This window comes from Penicillium cosmopolitanum (assembly GCF_028827165.1).
Source record: "Penicillium cosmopolitanum strain IBT 29677 chromosome Unknown utg000009l:1.0-9042332.0:1.0-9050551.0, whole genome shotgun sequence".
Taxonomy (NCBI): Eukaryota; Fungi; Ascomycota; class Eurotiomycetes; order Eurotiales; family Aspergillaceae; genus Penicillium; species Penicillium cosmopolitanum.
This window is the reverse complement of record NW_026622679.1, coordinates 4,785,559-4,800,611: the sequence shown is the minus strand read 5'-3', so window position 1 is coordinate 4,800,611 and position 15,053 is coordinate 4,785,559. Positions and strand designations below refer to the sequence as shown.

The 15,053-nt window shown below is 50.5% G+C and overlaps 5 protein-coding genes across 5 annotated transcripts; 3 read left to right on the top strand and 2 right to left on the bottom strand.

Annotated features, from left to right (window-relative positions):
* Nucleotides 1-264: 264 nt before the first annotated feature.
* Nucleotides 265-5,948, top strand: N7509_009859 (Transcriptional coactivator SAGA-type complex Ada1/Tada1; the record flags this gene model as incomplete). The annotated part of the gene is made up of 10 exons (XM_056634496.1): nt 265-321; nt 448-1,803; nt 1,858-2,248; nt 2,314-3,357; nt 3,424-3,585; nt 3,666-3,733; nt 4,070-4,328; nt 4,472-4,746; nt 4,888-4,996; nt 5,239-5,948. 10 exons carry the CDS (start codon nt 265-267, stop codon nt 5,946-5,948), a joined length of 4,431 nt encoding a protein of 1,476 aa, XP_056485116.1.
* Nucleotides 5,949-6,645: 697 nt separating this feature from the next.
* On the bottom strand, nt 6,646-9,639 carry N7509_009858 (U4/U6-U5 snRNP complex subunit PRP6; the record flags this gene model as incomplete). The annotated part of the gene is made up of 2 exons (XM_056634495.1): nt 6,646-9,142; nt 9,257-9,639. 2 exons carry the CDS (start codon nt 9,637-9,639, stop codon nt 6,646-6,648), a joined length of 2,880 nt encoding a protein of 959 aa, XP_056485115.1.
* A 243-nt stretch (nt 9,640-9,882) lies between these two features.
* Nucleotides 9,883-11,328, top strand: N7509_009857 (dimethyladenosine transferase; the record flags this gene model as incomplete). Its single annotated transcript, XM_056634494.1, has 5 exons — nt 9,883-10,019; nt 10,093-10,126; nt 10,204-10,425; nt 10,509-10,573; nt 10,650-11,328. 5 exons carry the CDS (start codon nt 9,883-9,885, stop codon nt 11,326-11,328), a joined length of 1,137 nt encoding a protein of 378 aa, XP_056485114.1.
* Nucleotides 11,329-11,434: 106 nt separating this feature from the next.
* On the bottom strand, nt 11,435-13,469 carry N7509_009856 (GTPase-activating protein GYP1; the record flags this gene model as incomplete). The annotated part of the gene is made up of 5 exons (XM_056634493.1): nt 11,435-11,599; nt 11,667-11,759; nt 11,824-12,703; nt 12,848-13,273; nt 13,351-13,469. Coding segments are annotated over 5 exons (1,683 nt in total), but the record flags the coding sequence as incomplete, so codon positions are not given.
* A 671-nt stretch (nt 13,470-14,140) lies between these two features.
* N7509_009855 (RNA-binding protein) lies at nt 14,141-14,579 on the top strand (the record flags this gene model as incomplete). The annotated part of the gene is made up of 2 exons (XM_056634492.1): nt 14,141-14,184; nt 14,282-14,579. 2 exons carry the CDS (start codon nt 14,141-14,143, stop codon nt 14,577-14,579), a joined length of 342 nt encoding a protein of 113 aa, XP_056485112.1.
* Between the last annotated feature and the right edge of the window lie 474 nt (nt 14,580-15,053).

The following is a 15,053-nucleotide window of genomic DNA, read 5'->3' as shown; positions in this document are numbered from 1 at the left end:
CAAATCACGAGCAATATAACCTAAGAATAGTATTCCATAGAAAGTGCGTGGTCATTGCCCACCGGACGTGGCCGCACCGACCCTCACGCGCCTTCTTCCTCCAAAAGGGCTCCGCTTCCAATCGTCAGGCAGCAAAACGTGGAGACCTGCAAGCCCGGTCTTGCAAGACTGCAGCGATCAGAGAAACAGGGAAGATCTCCTGCTGAGCTTTCACCAACAATGCTCCGCACGCAATGAGGCCGCCCCCATCCTGAAATCCCCGTAATGTCGACGACTGGAGCTCCAAGTAGCTCCATTCCACGCCGTTTTCTGCGGCCTCAGGTATGTTAAACCTACACCGCGAGACCGCGAGAGCTGTCAGCAAGCTTGACAGAGCTCCCCCACACAAAAATCCCCGTCAAAAATTCCCAGATCCCACAACGGCGAAACCTTCTAACAACTATACAGCTACGCCAGGCAACATTTGTCCTCCCTCGAACCGGCCAACGCGTCAAAGGCCTCGTGAACCTACACAACCCCAGCCGCATCGCAGGCGCTTCACACGCTACCGATGACGATAGCGCCAACGATGAGCGTCGCGGATTACTCACGGGCGAAATCGAAACACACCATGATGGAATCATACTGCGGGTCTCTGCGCGGGCGCGAGGACTCGCGACCCGGTCGAAACAATTCGTGGCGTCGGAACAGGGCATTGGGATTTTGAAATTTAGTCTGGCTTACCTGCTTGGTTCGTGTGCGACGTTCATTCCAGCTATTTCAAATTTCCTGGGCCAGAATGATGGGAAACATATGGTTGCTACTGTTACGGTGTACTTTCATCCTGCCAGGTCTCAAGGAAGTATGTTCCGTGCCTTGATTTGCGCACTGCTTGCTTTCTGTTACTCGGCTTTCTTGTCCGTTTCGAGTATGTTGTTTGAAAGTCTGTTTCAGGATATTCTCATGGCGCCGGCCCTTGGTCATGCTCTGGTTTTGATTGTTTTTTGTGGAGGTGGGTTGGGGTTTGTTGGATGGACTAAGCAGCGCCTGGGTGATCCTCTGGTGAATGTTGCTTGTTCACTCACGTCCCTCTCGACGATTACGGTTTTGACAAAAGAGGGTGCCGTTCAGAGCGGTGATTTGTCTCTGAGAAAGATCTCCCAGGTCCTGAAAATGGTGATTATGGGCGTGGTTGCTGCCACAATGGTATCCTTCCTGATCTTTCCCATTTCTGCGCGCAAAAAGCTTCGAGCGAGTCTCGTGACGTCCGCGGATACATTGGCTGTTATGCTAGCCATGATCACGGAAAGCTTTCTGAGTGGCTCAGAGGAGGTGCTCAAGTCGGAGGAGTTTCTTGTGGCCGAAGCCAAACACCGCAAAGCCTACAGTCAGCTTGATAATTTAGTGCGCGAGGCAAAACTCGAGCACTTTGTCGCTGGTACTGAAAAGGAGTATCGGTTGGAGAAAAATCTCGTCCGTTGGGTACAGGATATCACCCACAATTTGGGAGGCTTGCGCAGTGCGGCGTCTTTGCAATTTAGCCTGATTCGAGAAACCATCGCCCGGGAGTCTGGATCATCGAGTGAAAACGCTCACCCTCAAGGTAGCATTCGCTCTGACTATTTTGCTTCTCTCGAGCGATCATGGTCATTCCCTGACGGATCTATCCTGGAACCGATTGAGGAGCGTTCCGAGGAAGATTACTCGCCAAGTGGGACATTAAATTCCCCGTCATCAAACAAAAAAGACGACTCGAATGAAAGAAACCCTCTTCTTCCTGCGGATGTTTTCACAATTTTCATTTCACATTTAGGCCCGGCTATGGTAATCTCCCCTCCCCAAAGAAAGATGAGAACCTACAAAACTAACAGTTAATAGCGCTCGCTGGCTTTTACAATGAAAGAGATATTCAACGAAATTCCTTTCGGTGCAGCCCCGACCTACAAAGTTTCAGTGGACAGTCGCCTCCGCATGAGTTTGGACCGAGCCCTTGAACTCTACCGCGAATCACGAGAGAAGACACTCAAACAGCTCTACCAGCAAACACAAGCCATGAAAATGAAGACTCCAGAAGCCGAAGCAGACCTCGAGGAAGTATCCGCCAGTTGTGGTCATTTCAGTTTCTCGCTGCTGGAATTCGGCGAGCAACTTCACGAATTACTCGCAATATTAGATGAATTGCAGCTCGAATCCGAGGAAAGACCCAATGGGCGATCTTGGAGCTGGTTGAAATTTTGGAAGTACAAGGGGGACCACGTCGTTCGAAGAGGTTTGTCGTGCCGCATCCGTGAAATTTAGAGTCTATTAGCGCAAACCATACTAACTAGATCCTAGAAGCTTCTTTTATGGCCCCATTACGCGCAGAGAATCGCAATGCCGCCCATACGCGAGCTAATCTACGACCCCCTGCTGAAAGAAGCGTCAAGGAAAGACTTGGCTATCGTCTGTGGAAGTCTCTTGAGTTTTTCCGCCGTGATGATACCAAGTATGCGATCAAGGTTGGTGCGGGTGCTGCGCTTTATGCCATGCCAGCCTTTCTCCCTTCCACCCGTCCATTTTACACACACTGGCGAGGTGAATGGGGACTGCTCTCGTACATGCTTGTTTGCTCAATGACCATCGGAGCCTCCAATACCACGGGTTACGCGCGTTTCTTCGGAACATGCCTAGGAGCCGTTTGTGCCATTGTTGCTTGGATCAGTACAAGCGGTAATGTCTATGGCCTGGCATTTTTCGGCTGGCTCATGGCTGCCTGGACTGCATGGATCACTATTGTCCGAGGAAATGGGCCCATGGGACGATTCATCATGCTCACCTACAATTTGTCCGTGCTCTATGCCTACTCGCTTTCCCAGAAGGAGGGTGGCGGATCGCAGGATGAAGGTGGTCAGGAACCCATCATTTCGGAAATTGCACTCCATCGAGTCGTGGCCGTGTTTTCGGGTTGTATCTGGGGTGTTATTATTACTCGACTCATTTGGCCCATCAGTGCTCGGGAACGATTGAAGGACGGCCTTAGTCTGCTTTGGCTGCGACTGGGTCTTGTATGGAAACGAGACCCTCTTTCCTGCATGGAGAAGAGCGGTAGATCTGTTGTTTACATGACTGCACGAGAGAGACTCGAGCTGGAGCGATTCCTCTCGCGAATGGAATCTCTTCTGGCTGCGGCGCGTTCTGAGTTTGAGTTGCGAAGTGCTTTCGCGGACAGTACCTACACTACTATTATCCGACGTACGCGAAACATGACGAATGCGTTTCACGCGATGAATCTCGAGTTAATGAAGTCCGACATGGCGACTGCGGGCGAGATCTGTCTGCTTCGGTATACTGCGAATGAACGACGACAACTTTCGGCTCGTATTAGCCATCTTCTATCTGGTACGTCTTGAGTTAATTGGGAGGCGGGCTTGTGTCTCACTTAGATTTCTTCTAACCTTGTTACAGTGATGGCTTCATCTATGAAGCTTGAATATCCGCTCAGTGATGTTCTCCCTAGCATTGACCATGCTCGCGATAGGTTGTTGGCTCGCATCTACCGATATCGCCAGGACCATGAGGCGTCGCAATTAACCACCGACGAGGACTGTGCCCTATTGTATGCTTACAGTGAGTTCTTTTCCCTATTTCCTTGATCTGGATAGATTATTCTGGCATTCCCTGGTTGAAACATGCTTACATTGTTGTAGTTCTTGTAACTGGCCAGTTGTCGCAGGAGATTATGGAGATCATTGCGGAGATCGGGCAGCTCTTTGGCGTACTGAGTGAGGATGTGATGCAATTAGCGTAGAGAATATCTAAATGCTATTTAACTGAGACCAATCATATTCTTCCTAGTTATCTACCTTATTTAATTGTAAATAGTATATATAAATATCTCTATTCTGCAAAATTTATACTCTGATGTTCAGTCACACTGAATTCGGGGCGACTCATCCGTTTCTGGCGGGGAACCGCACGGCGGAACCTCAACCTCCAACCTCCTTCCATCACTCCCTTACCTTTTCATCATCGATCCATCATCTCAACGCCCATTCCATCTCGTCCCTCACTCTCTTCAGTTGCGCACACCTCCTGCTACATGAATGCGTAGTCCCACCCTTCGGCCTCGCCTCGTCGCGCTCCTGCGAGTCCTCCAACCATGCAGATCGACCCGGCCGCCCTGAGTCGTACCGACTCGGCCTCAAATCCGGCGAAGAATGCGACGCAAAGCGCTCAGACGACTGTCAAATCTTCCAGAGCTCTGATCTCAGTTCCGCGACTCGATCTCGAACACTCTTACACGGACCTGAAGGCCGCCATCGGAGACAAGTGGGCCGAGTACAAGGAGGCCACTGCTCTGTTCCTTCTAGGTATGTCCCGGTGCTGCTGCTGTCTTCACGGGAATAGGAAATGCGATATCTCGGATTTGATTTCAAATCACTTATTTCTGTCCATTTAAAATGGATGAAACTATATTGCGCAAGCCGAAGCTAACCTCCTACCCTCCTTCTAGGACATTACAACCAAAATGAATACGCGTCGCGAGTCGACCCCATCCTATGCGCCGACCCCAAAACCGAACACCTACATAATAACTTCATCTGCGCGATTGTCGGCAATTTAACACGAGACCTCCCCGATCATGGCGTCGCAACTTGGGTTTCCGCGAACGATAAGCCGTCAATGGTATCCAAGCCGGTCTCGGGCGACGCCGCAGAACAAAGATTGAAGACGGAGGTTATGCAATTACCGCCCAGAGACCGGAGACGAATTAAGGGGATTCCAGAGGTATGCGCTGAAATTTCCCCCCCTTCAAAACGTGACGGTGGCCTTGGTAGTTGTGTAGGGAGGGCCTGGTCTGGCCTTGCGCTGGGGGAGAAGAAGGAAGCTGGTGTGTGAGACTTATGGCTAACGAACGACTTCATCTAGCGTGACCCCAATGATCCAGCGCCAAATGAGCTGGAAGAATACCACCAAGCCAAACAGATCAAGCTTCCAAGCCAAGTTCCCGCAAGCGCAGGCGGGTTAAACAAAACCAGTAAGGACAACCATTTACTTTTATCTCCATCTCCATCTCCACCTCCACCTCCACCCTGGCCCAGATATGACATGCGAACTCGCACAAGCACAAGCACACGCACACATACACGCCCTCACATCCGCCTCCGCATCTCGGGCTCCGGCTCGGGATCCTCCCCCGGACCTCGGCCGCCACCCCCAAGGACAAAGAACTGGGACCAGGACTAGGACAACTTTCTAACTAATCGCGTCGCACTGTAGATTGGGAACTAGAAATTCGAAAACGCTACGCGCAACCCCTCGCCGCAGAAACCGGAGAATTCCCGGACGCCGAATCAATCCACGCCCGCATGGTACCGATGTGCTACGAAGAGTCCCTCCCAAGCGGCGCGGGTCTACCCTGCGCGGAATTCATGGCCATTGCAACAGAAACATTCGTCAAGGAGGTACTTTCTGCTGTATTTTCTCGGACTCGGTCTAATGGGCCTTCGGGAACTATTAATGGTATGATGAAACGCAATTACAGGCAGCAGTTAGAAAGGGAAGAACTTGCTTTTACTCGTGGTGAGATCGTTAAGGATACCGCTACGGGGCTATTACCTGTTGAAGCGAGGGAAGCGGGGACGCGGAGAGCGCTCGGTGTTCGAGATTTGAGGTTAACGCTTGAGCTTGGTGGTGGTGTGTTAGGTCATATGCCTTTGATTATTGATCAGATTGTTGGTGGGTATTTGGAAGATGAGCTTGAGACTGAGAAACAGGATCGGGTGTTGGAGAATGGGGTTGGTGTTGGTGGGACTGGGGCTGAGGTTAGTGAGAATAGGGATATCAAGCCTGCTCCTGTTACCGAGGATGAAATGGATCTTGATGAAGATGATGATTCATTCGAGGATTGGGAGTGGGAGGGTGGGACGGCGGCGGATCGAGATCAATTGGGCTCATTACTTGATGAGTGTCTGTCCCTGGCTGCTTGAAAGGTTTGATTGAGACTTATACCCCGTGCTGCTTCTGCTTCTGTTTCTCTTTCTTGTTACGTTCTCTCGTCCTGCCCTGACCTGCCCTGCCCTTTTGTCTTCCTTCTTCCAAACACGCCGCTGCGACACTGCCCTCTCTTTTCTTTTCCCCTACATTATTCCCTTTCGGTCTTTCTTGGGTGGTTGGAGGATCACGGCGTCTGGGATTACTGGGATTGTCACGCCTCGTGACGCCCATTCATGCATTTTGGTTCTGGAGTTCTCTTGAAGATCCTTCGGGCTTTGCTGTTGCGTTGTTTTCTTTCTTTTTCTTTTTCTTTTTCTCTTTGTCTTTTTTATATGGGGCTAATCCCAAACGATGTAAAGTACATATCCCTTTTGCACTTACGGATGAGCTTGTTGGAGATTATCCGTTTTATTTCTTTGGAAAACTTCAAAAAGCACTGGCACAGACAGATACGATACGATGGCGGTGGTCTCTTGACGGATGAGGTGTATTGGAGGAGACCATCATGCTTGTTCGATACCCATGAATCAGATTCGTTCATTTTATACAGTTGACATAGTTGTAGAAAGTTGAATTCATCACTTGGATTGTAGAAATAAAATAGCCATAGAACAATTCCTTCCATGTTCAAAACGCCCTTTTTAATTGCATTTGCATGTTAATACAGTCCAGTTCGGTGACCGGGCTTCTTTAGTTGATGGTGTCCGCAACAGCCTTCAAAATCTCCTCCGTCGACTTGGTCGCATTGGCTGGGTCTTTGGAAATGGATTGCCACACCTCGCCATGCTTAGGCTCAGTCGAGACACACTTCGAGACAACGTCGGCTCGTTTATCCTGAACAGAATATTCGTTAGTAACTGTTCCCATTCCTGTTCCGTGCACACTCGGACGAAAACTAACCTCTGTTCCATGTTGCAGCAAGAACTTGTAATACCAAGCCCAACCATCGCCATAGTCACTGTCTGAAACAATCGCCTTCTCAAACCAAGTCATAGCCTTGTCCAATCGTCGCTCACCCCAGAAGATCCGCGCCACGGTGATGAACAAGATCGGGTCATTGTCCACCTTCTTGATAGCCTCTAGACTGCGAGACTTGCGCTGAGCCCGAGGCTCCAGGTGCCAGATACTTTCGCTCCAGAGGAGACCAGATGCCGGGATTTCTTGAATGGCTCTTGACATGAGATTCTTCGCTTGTTGGATATTATTCGCCCGACGTTCCACTCGCACACTTTCTGTCCAGAGCTCGGCGCTCTTGGGTACGGCCAAACGGGCTCGATCGAGAACAGAACGTGCGCGAACGATGGCACCGGCCTTTTCTTCCAATCGTGAGGCTAGTAGCCAGAGTGGTACCGATTTTGAGCATGCTCTGGTACCAGTTCCGTATGCCTCGCGTGCTTGGGGGAATTTCTTCTGAGACTCGTAGATTTGTCCCTTCAGCATCCAGAGTTTGTCGGCCTTCGGGTACAATTGAAGACCCTGTGTGACGAGATCCAGCGCGTCATCATCATTGCCTAATTGTCGCTCGAAAGCAACACTTTTGATCCAGACACGATCCGTTCCAGCTTCGCGACGAGCTGTGGCAAGTAGTTCACGCGCTTGGTCGATTTGCTTGGCGTCAGCCTCGAGTTTGACGGCGGCTAGCCAGATATCTTCGTTGTTGGGGTTCTGGTTGAAAGCACGGCCGAGCACACGTCGGGCATCGTCAATTTCTCCAGCCTGCCACTTCTCTCTGGCGAGCTGTAGCCAGAGTTCTTCGCTCTGGGGGCATGCCTCGACTGCTTTCTCGAGAACCTGCCATAGAGCTTCCCGATCGCCGTGATTACGTTCGAGGTCGGCGGCTGCAAGCCAGATTGATCGGCGGTTGACAAAGACCCGCAGGGTGTAGGCGTAAATGGCTCGGGCTGTTTCATAATTACCTCGAGCAATGCTGGACTTTGCATCGTCCATCCAAATATCTTTGCGGTCATCATCTTCGTCCAGGCCCCATCCGAGTGTCTCTCGGATAATAGAGCCGCAAGTGAGGATGGCGCCCTCCGCCTCGCAGCGTTCAGCTTCAGCAATCCACTCCTCTCGCTTCAACATCGCGTTTTCCTTGGCGAGGGACTGGATGGCACGTTTCATGACATTGACCTTCTCGAATGTACCCATCTGCTCTTGAAGACGAGCGGCGGCGATCCAAATCTCGTAACTCGTAGGAACAGCCTTGCGGGCAGAATTGAGTACTTTCTGCGCATTCTCCGGTGTCTCCAGTCGAGCAAGAGCCAGCCAGAGTTCCACTGACAAAGGAATCATTTCCACGGCCTTGGCCAGTAACAAGCGCGCATCCGCTGGATCGTCTTCCAAATTAACGGCCTCCTTCCAGATCTCGACGGATTGAGGGATATGCAAAATGGCCTGTCGAAGGACATTCTTTTTCGCGCGCAGATCTGTTTCCAGCTTCATGGCCTCGAGCCAGAGTTTCATTGAGCGGTCGTTGTTTTTAATAGCATTGGCAGCGATGATTTTCGCATTATGGCCTTCGTTGAGTCGGATGTTCTCCAACCAGCCGTCCTCGCTCTTCGGACAGAGCTCACATCCTTTGGCGATGGTGTGCCTAGCCGCAACAATACGACCCGCCAGCTCCTCTAAACGTGCGAGTGCAATCCATCCAGGTGCATGCTTGGGGTTGGTTTTGGTGACTGATTCCAGCAGGACTCGAACTCGCTTGATATCACCGACCTCGACCTCTCCAGCCTTCTGCTCAGACTGTGTTAAGCTGGTGAGATATCCCTTGGGATCAATACTAGTGGCGCTTCCAGAGGTATCGCTGGCGGCTGTCGATCCGAACGCGGCTTGGTCCAGTCTGACCTTCAGAACCTTGTCACGCGCCGCACCGATATCCGCGAAATTGGTCATGGTCCCATCAGCAGCCTCTCCGTCAGGCTGAGCTCCATCTTCAGCAACAGTTGTATCGAATTGTCCAGAGTCCCTGGCGCCTGCGATGACGCTATCCGGTACGGCGTAGAATCGTTGACGTAGGTTCTGCTTCGCTCGTCGATTTTTGCCGGTAAGATCACCGACTTCGGGGAGGTTGGCCCAATCGTCTTCGGAAACGGCAGCGAGTGATCGCTTGAGGTCGGCAAATTGCTGTTGAATCTTGGGGTTCTTCTGTTCATAATCTTCTTGTTCTTTTTGCTCTCGAGCTTCCCTGTTGATGGCGAACGAATATAGTCGGCAATCTATCCAAATAGAGGACTGGCCCGATGAACAAGATGTTTTACGGGACAGAGGTGGGAGAGGGTAATAAAAGGGAAAAACTAACCTTCGAGCTTTGCGCCTCCTGTCCATCTTCTCATCTACCTCTTGATAAATGCGATCTGCCTCATCGTCCTCCTGATCGAACTGCCCATAGGCAAACAATCCCACCTCATTATCGGGATCCTGGAATCGTTCATCGTCCCCCTCATCTTCCTTCTCATCCTTGCCTCCCTTTTCGCGAGAATTGTGTCCGTATGCAGTGGGTGCTGCAGCTCCGAGTTGTGCTGCGCGCTTCGTTAATGCGGCTTGGATCTGTTCTGGCGTTGGGCCTTCACGCGCGGGACCCAAGTCGGAACGAGTGGTGAAACCGGTTGCACCACGACCCAGACCGGCGACGTAATTATCAGGCGCCTGTTGGCTGAGGAAATCCTTGCGTCCGGACGCCATGGTTGGCAACGCAGCGACAGCTAGAGAAAGTCGGCGCAAAGAGAGGAAGTAGTTACTCGTAGTAGATGGGAGGCAGCAAGCAACCGGGAAAAGGTAAATCCGACGCCGACAATCTTATCTTTTCGTTGCGGCAAAAAAAGTCGCCCACTTTGAATCTTGGAATCTTTGGACTTTGGTCAATTGAACTGCAAAGATTTTGCAGATTTCAGACGAATCTCAGGCTGTACAGCTGGTCTATTCAAAATGCCCAAAGTCAACAAGAAGAAGCGCAACAGCGCAACTTCAGATGCGGCCGCTAAAGCCTCTGCTGCCCACAGTATCTTCAAAATGAACACAGATATCGGTCAACACGTTTTGAAGAACCCCGGTATTGCCGAGCAGTGAGTTTGTCATTTTATTGTGTATCACTTGTCTAGGTTACGTCGAGACTAATCTCCAAATCTCCATCTCCAGAATTGTCCTCAAGGCCGATCTCAAACAAAGTGACGTGAGTATTTCTCCTTCTGCGGGGATCCGAATCCCCATATATATACTCCGCTAGATGCTAACCATTCACCACCACAGGTTGTCCTCGAAATCGGTCCCGGTACTGGTAACTTGACGGCCAAGATTCTGGATAAAGCGAAGAAGGTCGTTGCGGTGGAACTGGATCCTCGTATGGCGGCTGAAGTCACCAAGCGTTTCCAAGGCACTCCGGCTCAGAAACGTCTCGAGGTTATTCTTGGTGATGTGATGAAGACTGAGTTGCCATACTTTGATGTCTGCATTAGCAATACTCCTTACCAGGTATGTTTTCACAAACACAAGAAAAAGAGACTACGTCTACGTCTTCTTGGTCCGAATTGGAGTCTAAATAACATCCCATCTAGATTTCTTCCCCTCTTACATTCAAGCTGCTGGCGACTAACCCGGCACCCCGTTCTTGCATTCTCATGTAAGTTGTACATTTGCGACACTGCAATCATTTATTCGCTCTATCTATCAAGCTAACATATTTCCTTCCCATCCAGGTTCCAGCGCGAATTCGCCCTGCGCCTCTTCGCCAAACCAGGCGACAAACTCTACAGTCGTCTCTCAGTGAACGCTCAAATGTGGGCTAAAATCGACCACATCATGAAAGTCGGCAAGAACAACTTCAAGCCACCGCCTCTAGTTGAATCGAGTGTCATCCGGATGGTTCCCAAAGTACCCAGGCCACAGATCGACTATGATGAGTGGGACGGTCTGCTACGCATTGCATTCGTGCGTAAGAACAAAACTCTACGATCCAGTTTCATCGGTACACCCACCATCATGGGCGTTCTCGAGTCAAACTACCGCACCTGGTGTGCGCAGAATGACATTGCTGTCGAAGATGGACCGGCCGAAGACGCTGATGGCGATGTCATGGACATGGGCGATCAACAAGAGAACGCTGAGGGTGATGAGGTGGATGAGGTTATGGAAATGGATGACGATGATGTTCCTGACTTCTTTAAAGAGGAGACTAATGCCCGCCTCGCGCAGGCGCTCAAGGGCCAGAACCCCCGGAAGAAGAAGGGCAAGGTTGCAGAGTTGGTGCGTGAAAAGGTGCGCTCTGTTCTGGAAGATGAAACTGGTCTTGGCGAGAAACGTGCGCGTATGTGCGACGAGAATGATTTCCTGAAGTTGCTTTGGGCCTTCAACCAGAAGGGAATCCATTTTAACTGATTGGGGACTGGGATTTGGATTGGGACTTAGAATCTTTCTAAGTCTTCTTGCTGGGGCGCCAGACTATTATAGAGTCCAGTGTGTAATTGATGAATTATGATTACTTTCAATAAAAGATACCATTTTCAGGAGGCACGTCGCCTTGCGGTCGAAGATGTGCGCTTGAGTCCTGGAATAGACTCTGCCAGATGAATGCTTCGCTCAGCAGGAGTTCGATATCTTTCTCGGTCCAGTCCTTAGTAGGCAATGCTTGGAGGAACATCATAACCTCCTATGAAATTCGTTAGACATTAGACTTGTTTTGCAGCGGTACTGACTGTGAGAAAGAAGATACTTACCTGGAAATCCATCTTGACCAATTGATCCGTCCATTTGACCAAGAACGCAGCACAGACATAAAGATGAAATCGGGAGAAGCCCTGCTCCTCGGCCTAGAAACACCACGAGCATCAGTATCGATCTTCAGCAAAAGTATAACGGCGGAAGGGGGCATACCATGTAAGTATCCCACATGCGTATGGTATTCCTGATGCTCATTTCCCGCATGAGCAAACAATTCATCCACCGGAAACTAAATTGCATAAACTCCACGCCTTCTTGCTCCAAGTGCTTCGCAAGAGCCGAGTCGATTCGCCTCGTCAGATCACGCAGAGCCCTCACCTGTCGGTGAATTCCCGGCTGGGCATAGATATAATTATCTTGAATCCCATCGAGTAATTTGGTCAGACACCAAAAGGTATCGGCTTCAACCGCATCCAGAACGCTTCGGGGTAGTTGGCCAGGATCCATACCCTCTCCCACATTCAGATCCGTAATATACACACCTAGAAATACTTGCCAGAATGGCGTGACCAGATCATTGATACCTTGCACATAACCACTGGCCGGGTGTCTGATAGCCCACACATACAAAATCCGTTCTAAAGATCGTTGTGTAGCTTCATAACCGTAGAGTGGGATGTGAGGGCTTGTGCGGGGAACATCGATGCTGATCTGGTGCCAGACTGCCTCGTCCAACCCCGGCCACGGCCTGTACTGGTTGAAGGCGGGTTTGCAGCTGCCCCGCTGCCGCGCTCGAAGGCCTGTCGAACTCCGTCCAGGTACTCCTTGCGCTTCCGCTCTAGTGTCGAGATTCGTCTTTCGCTGTTTGTGGGCAGGTATCCAAGAAGTAACTGCCAGGTCATTGGACGAACTTCCTCTGGGACTCCAGACCACGCGAGATCCCGTAATTCGTTTAGCGAAACAGTGCTTGCCTGAAGGATGCGTTTGAACTTGTTGATCCTTGAGATGCGACTTGAATGTATCTCCCTGTCTTTGACAGAAGCATTTGTGGGGGGTGCCGAATGGTTGATAAGATTCAAAGCATTTGCCGGATCTAGATCCTCACGTTAGCATGCATTCGATTCGATTCGATGCGACAACTTCGAGAATTATTCTGTCTGACCTTGCAAGATATCCTTGTATTGAGGGCGGAGAATCTTCTCATCGCTCTTTCGTGAAGTGGGATACATGGGTGTACCGCGTTCCTCTGCAATGTCCGAGCTGTTTGCCCGTTGTCTGCTGCTTGATGCAAGGCCGAATCCCAGCGAGGATGAAAAGCCCCCCCATACCACCCCCGGGCTCAATATTCTTTGATTTTGAGGGAACGGGTTTCTTCTTTCTCATACTCGCGAGACTTGGCAGTCCAAATTCGTCTTCGTCGTCATCATATACAATGTGGTCTTCTTCTTCTTCATCGTCGTCGTCATCGTCTTCTTCCTGGGTGGGATTCCCACTCCAGCCATCCATTCCTTCTTTCATGAGACCGGTGTAGCTTTTATGGGATGGAGACGCGACGTTTCCTGTTCGGTGGCCTAGGTATGATGGTGGGGACGGCGCATTTGTAGACGAGGATCGAGGTGGGGTTCGTGGGCGCGTATGGGTGGAGGTGCCACTACCAAGAAGGCTGTTTGTCAGTATGATCTCCGAAAGAAGCAATTGGGCTCAAGTCGAGAATGAAAACAGGGGGGGGGGGGGACGAACTGTACTATATCCGCATGGGAATATGAAGCTCCGACAACAGTATTCTGGCCATATGTCTTCGACTGTCCCTGGTTACTAAGGGACGTAGATCGGCCAGCCCAGAAAGGAGAATCGGCGCGTCTTAGAAAGAAAGGTTAGCTTGGAAGAGAAGACAATGGTGTATCACATACTCGGGAATTGTCTGCAACCCGGCCAGCTTGGATTAGCTTGATGAATGATGGGGAAGTCGCGAGGCGATATATTACGAACCAACCTGGACCATTTCCTGGGTCAATTGTCAGTTCAGTTCTTCCAGCATGTCTTAATAAAGTAAAGGGCCAAGCTTACCTGCTGTCCTTTCTTATTAGCCATGGCTGTCAACTGTGATCTTGACGAGTTTCAAGTGCGGGGCGATCCAGTCCAGTAATTGGAATCGGGGTATGTAGTGTGCTGCGCCAATCGAGCCATATAGCAACGAAGAAAGAAGGATTCTAGAAATCCATTGTTAGACCGAGTAGCTGTGGGGGAGTAAATGTTTGAATCTGTTCAAGTTTGAAAGAAGCCAGGGTAAAGGGTAAAGGTAAAGTAAAGGTGGTTGTTGACGTAGAAGAGCACCCGTGCGTATGTAAGCCAAATCCTCCTCCGCTTTTCCTCAAGGGGGACCAGCCAGAGAGGAGATTACCGCTTCATCTCTTTCCACCCACGCCGGATTTCTAACTCTACACAATCCGTCGGTTTTAGCTTCTCGGATCCTTGTCACTTCCTTCCGCATTGTCCCCTTACACTTCGCAGCCACCTTCTTCCAGCAATCATGGCTGAACCGGAGGATCTCGAGGAGGATCTCTTCGCGGATCTGTACGTTAACCCTATTTTCTCGCCTCTTCCCCCTCCCCCTTCGCTCGACTTCATTTGTGCCATGAATTGGGTTTCTAATTACTTTGCTCTCACTTAGTTATGATGCCGACGAATCAACCACCCGCACTACTTCCGCAGTAGAGGCATCTAAGCCCGTCGAACCTGTCGCGGCCGCAGTTCCTCCTCCCGCCGAGGAACCTGCTGCTGCTCCTGTTTCGGCTGTTCCAACTTACGACTCTTCAGCTCCCGATTCGTACCCCTCATACCAGGCGCCCCAGCAAGATTACAATGCAGGTTATCAGAATGGCTCCCAAGCCTCCGCTCCACCCGCGCAAGCTCCTCACGCAGACCATGAACCTCATGGATCCGGTACAGGAATTAAGGAAGATGGGTAAGTTCACGTTTCCCCTCCCTGCCTTACCGATGCGCTCGCACTTGGTTTATTTTTGCTTTGTTTTGCTCTTGCTTTTGGCTTCGATTTTCGAGGTCTACTCTCGCTATCAACCGGGATATCTGGGTGGTGTCTATTGCTATTCACGGTATACACATATGGCTGGTTCTGCTTAAGGGATTGGAAATATGACTCCACTTCTGGGCCACGAGGAAAATCTCTGCAGAAGATTGAATGAGCTTTGTGGGGCATTACAAGATTCATTTTATTCTCGACTGTGTGGAAATGAATGGCAGGTTTCAGACTGAATTCGATCCACTGTTCGTGCAATTCATGGGGCTGGTATGTGGTGTGGAGGAATGTTCCTCATCGGCGGTCATCGGCAACTTGCAAAATGGGTTACACCGGATTTTTCTCCTACTCTCAAACCTACCCGGAAACACCACTTTCAGTAGCTGGATGCTGGATTCCTAGAGAT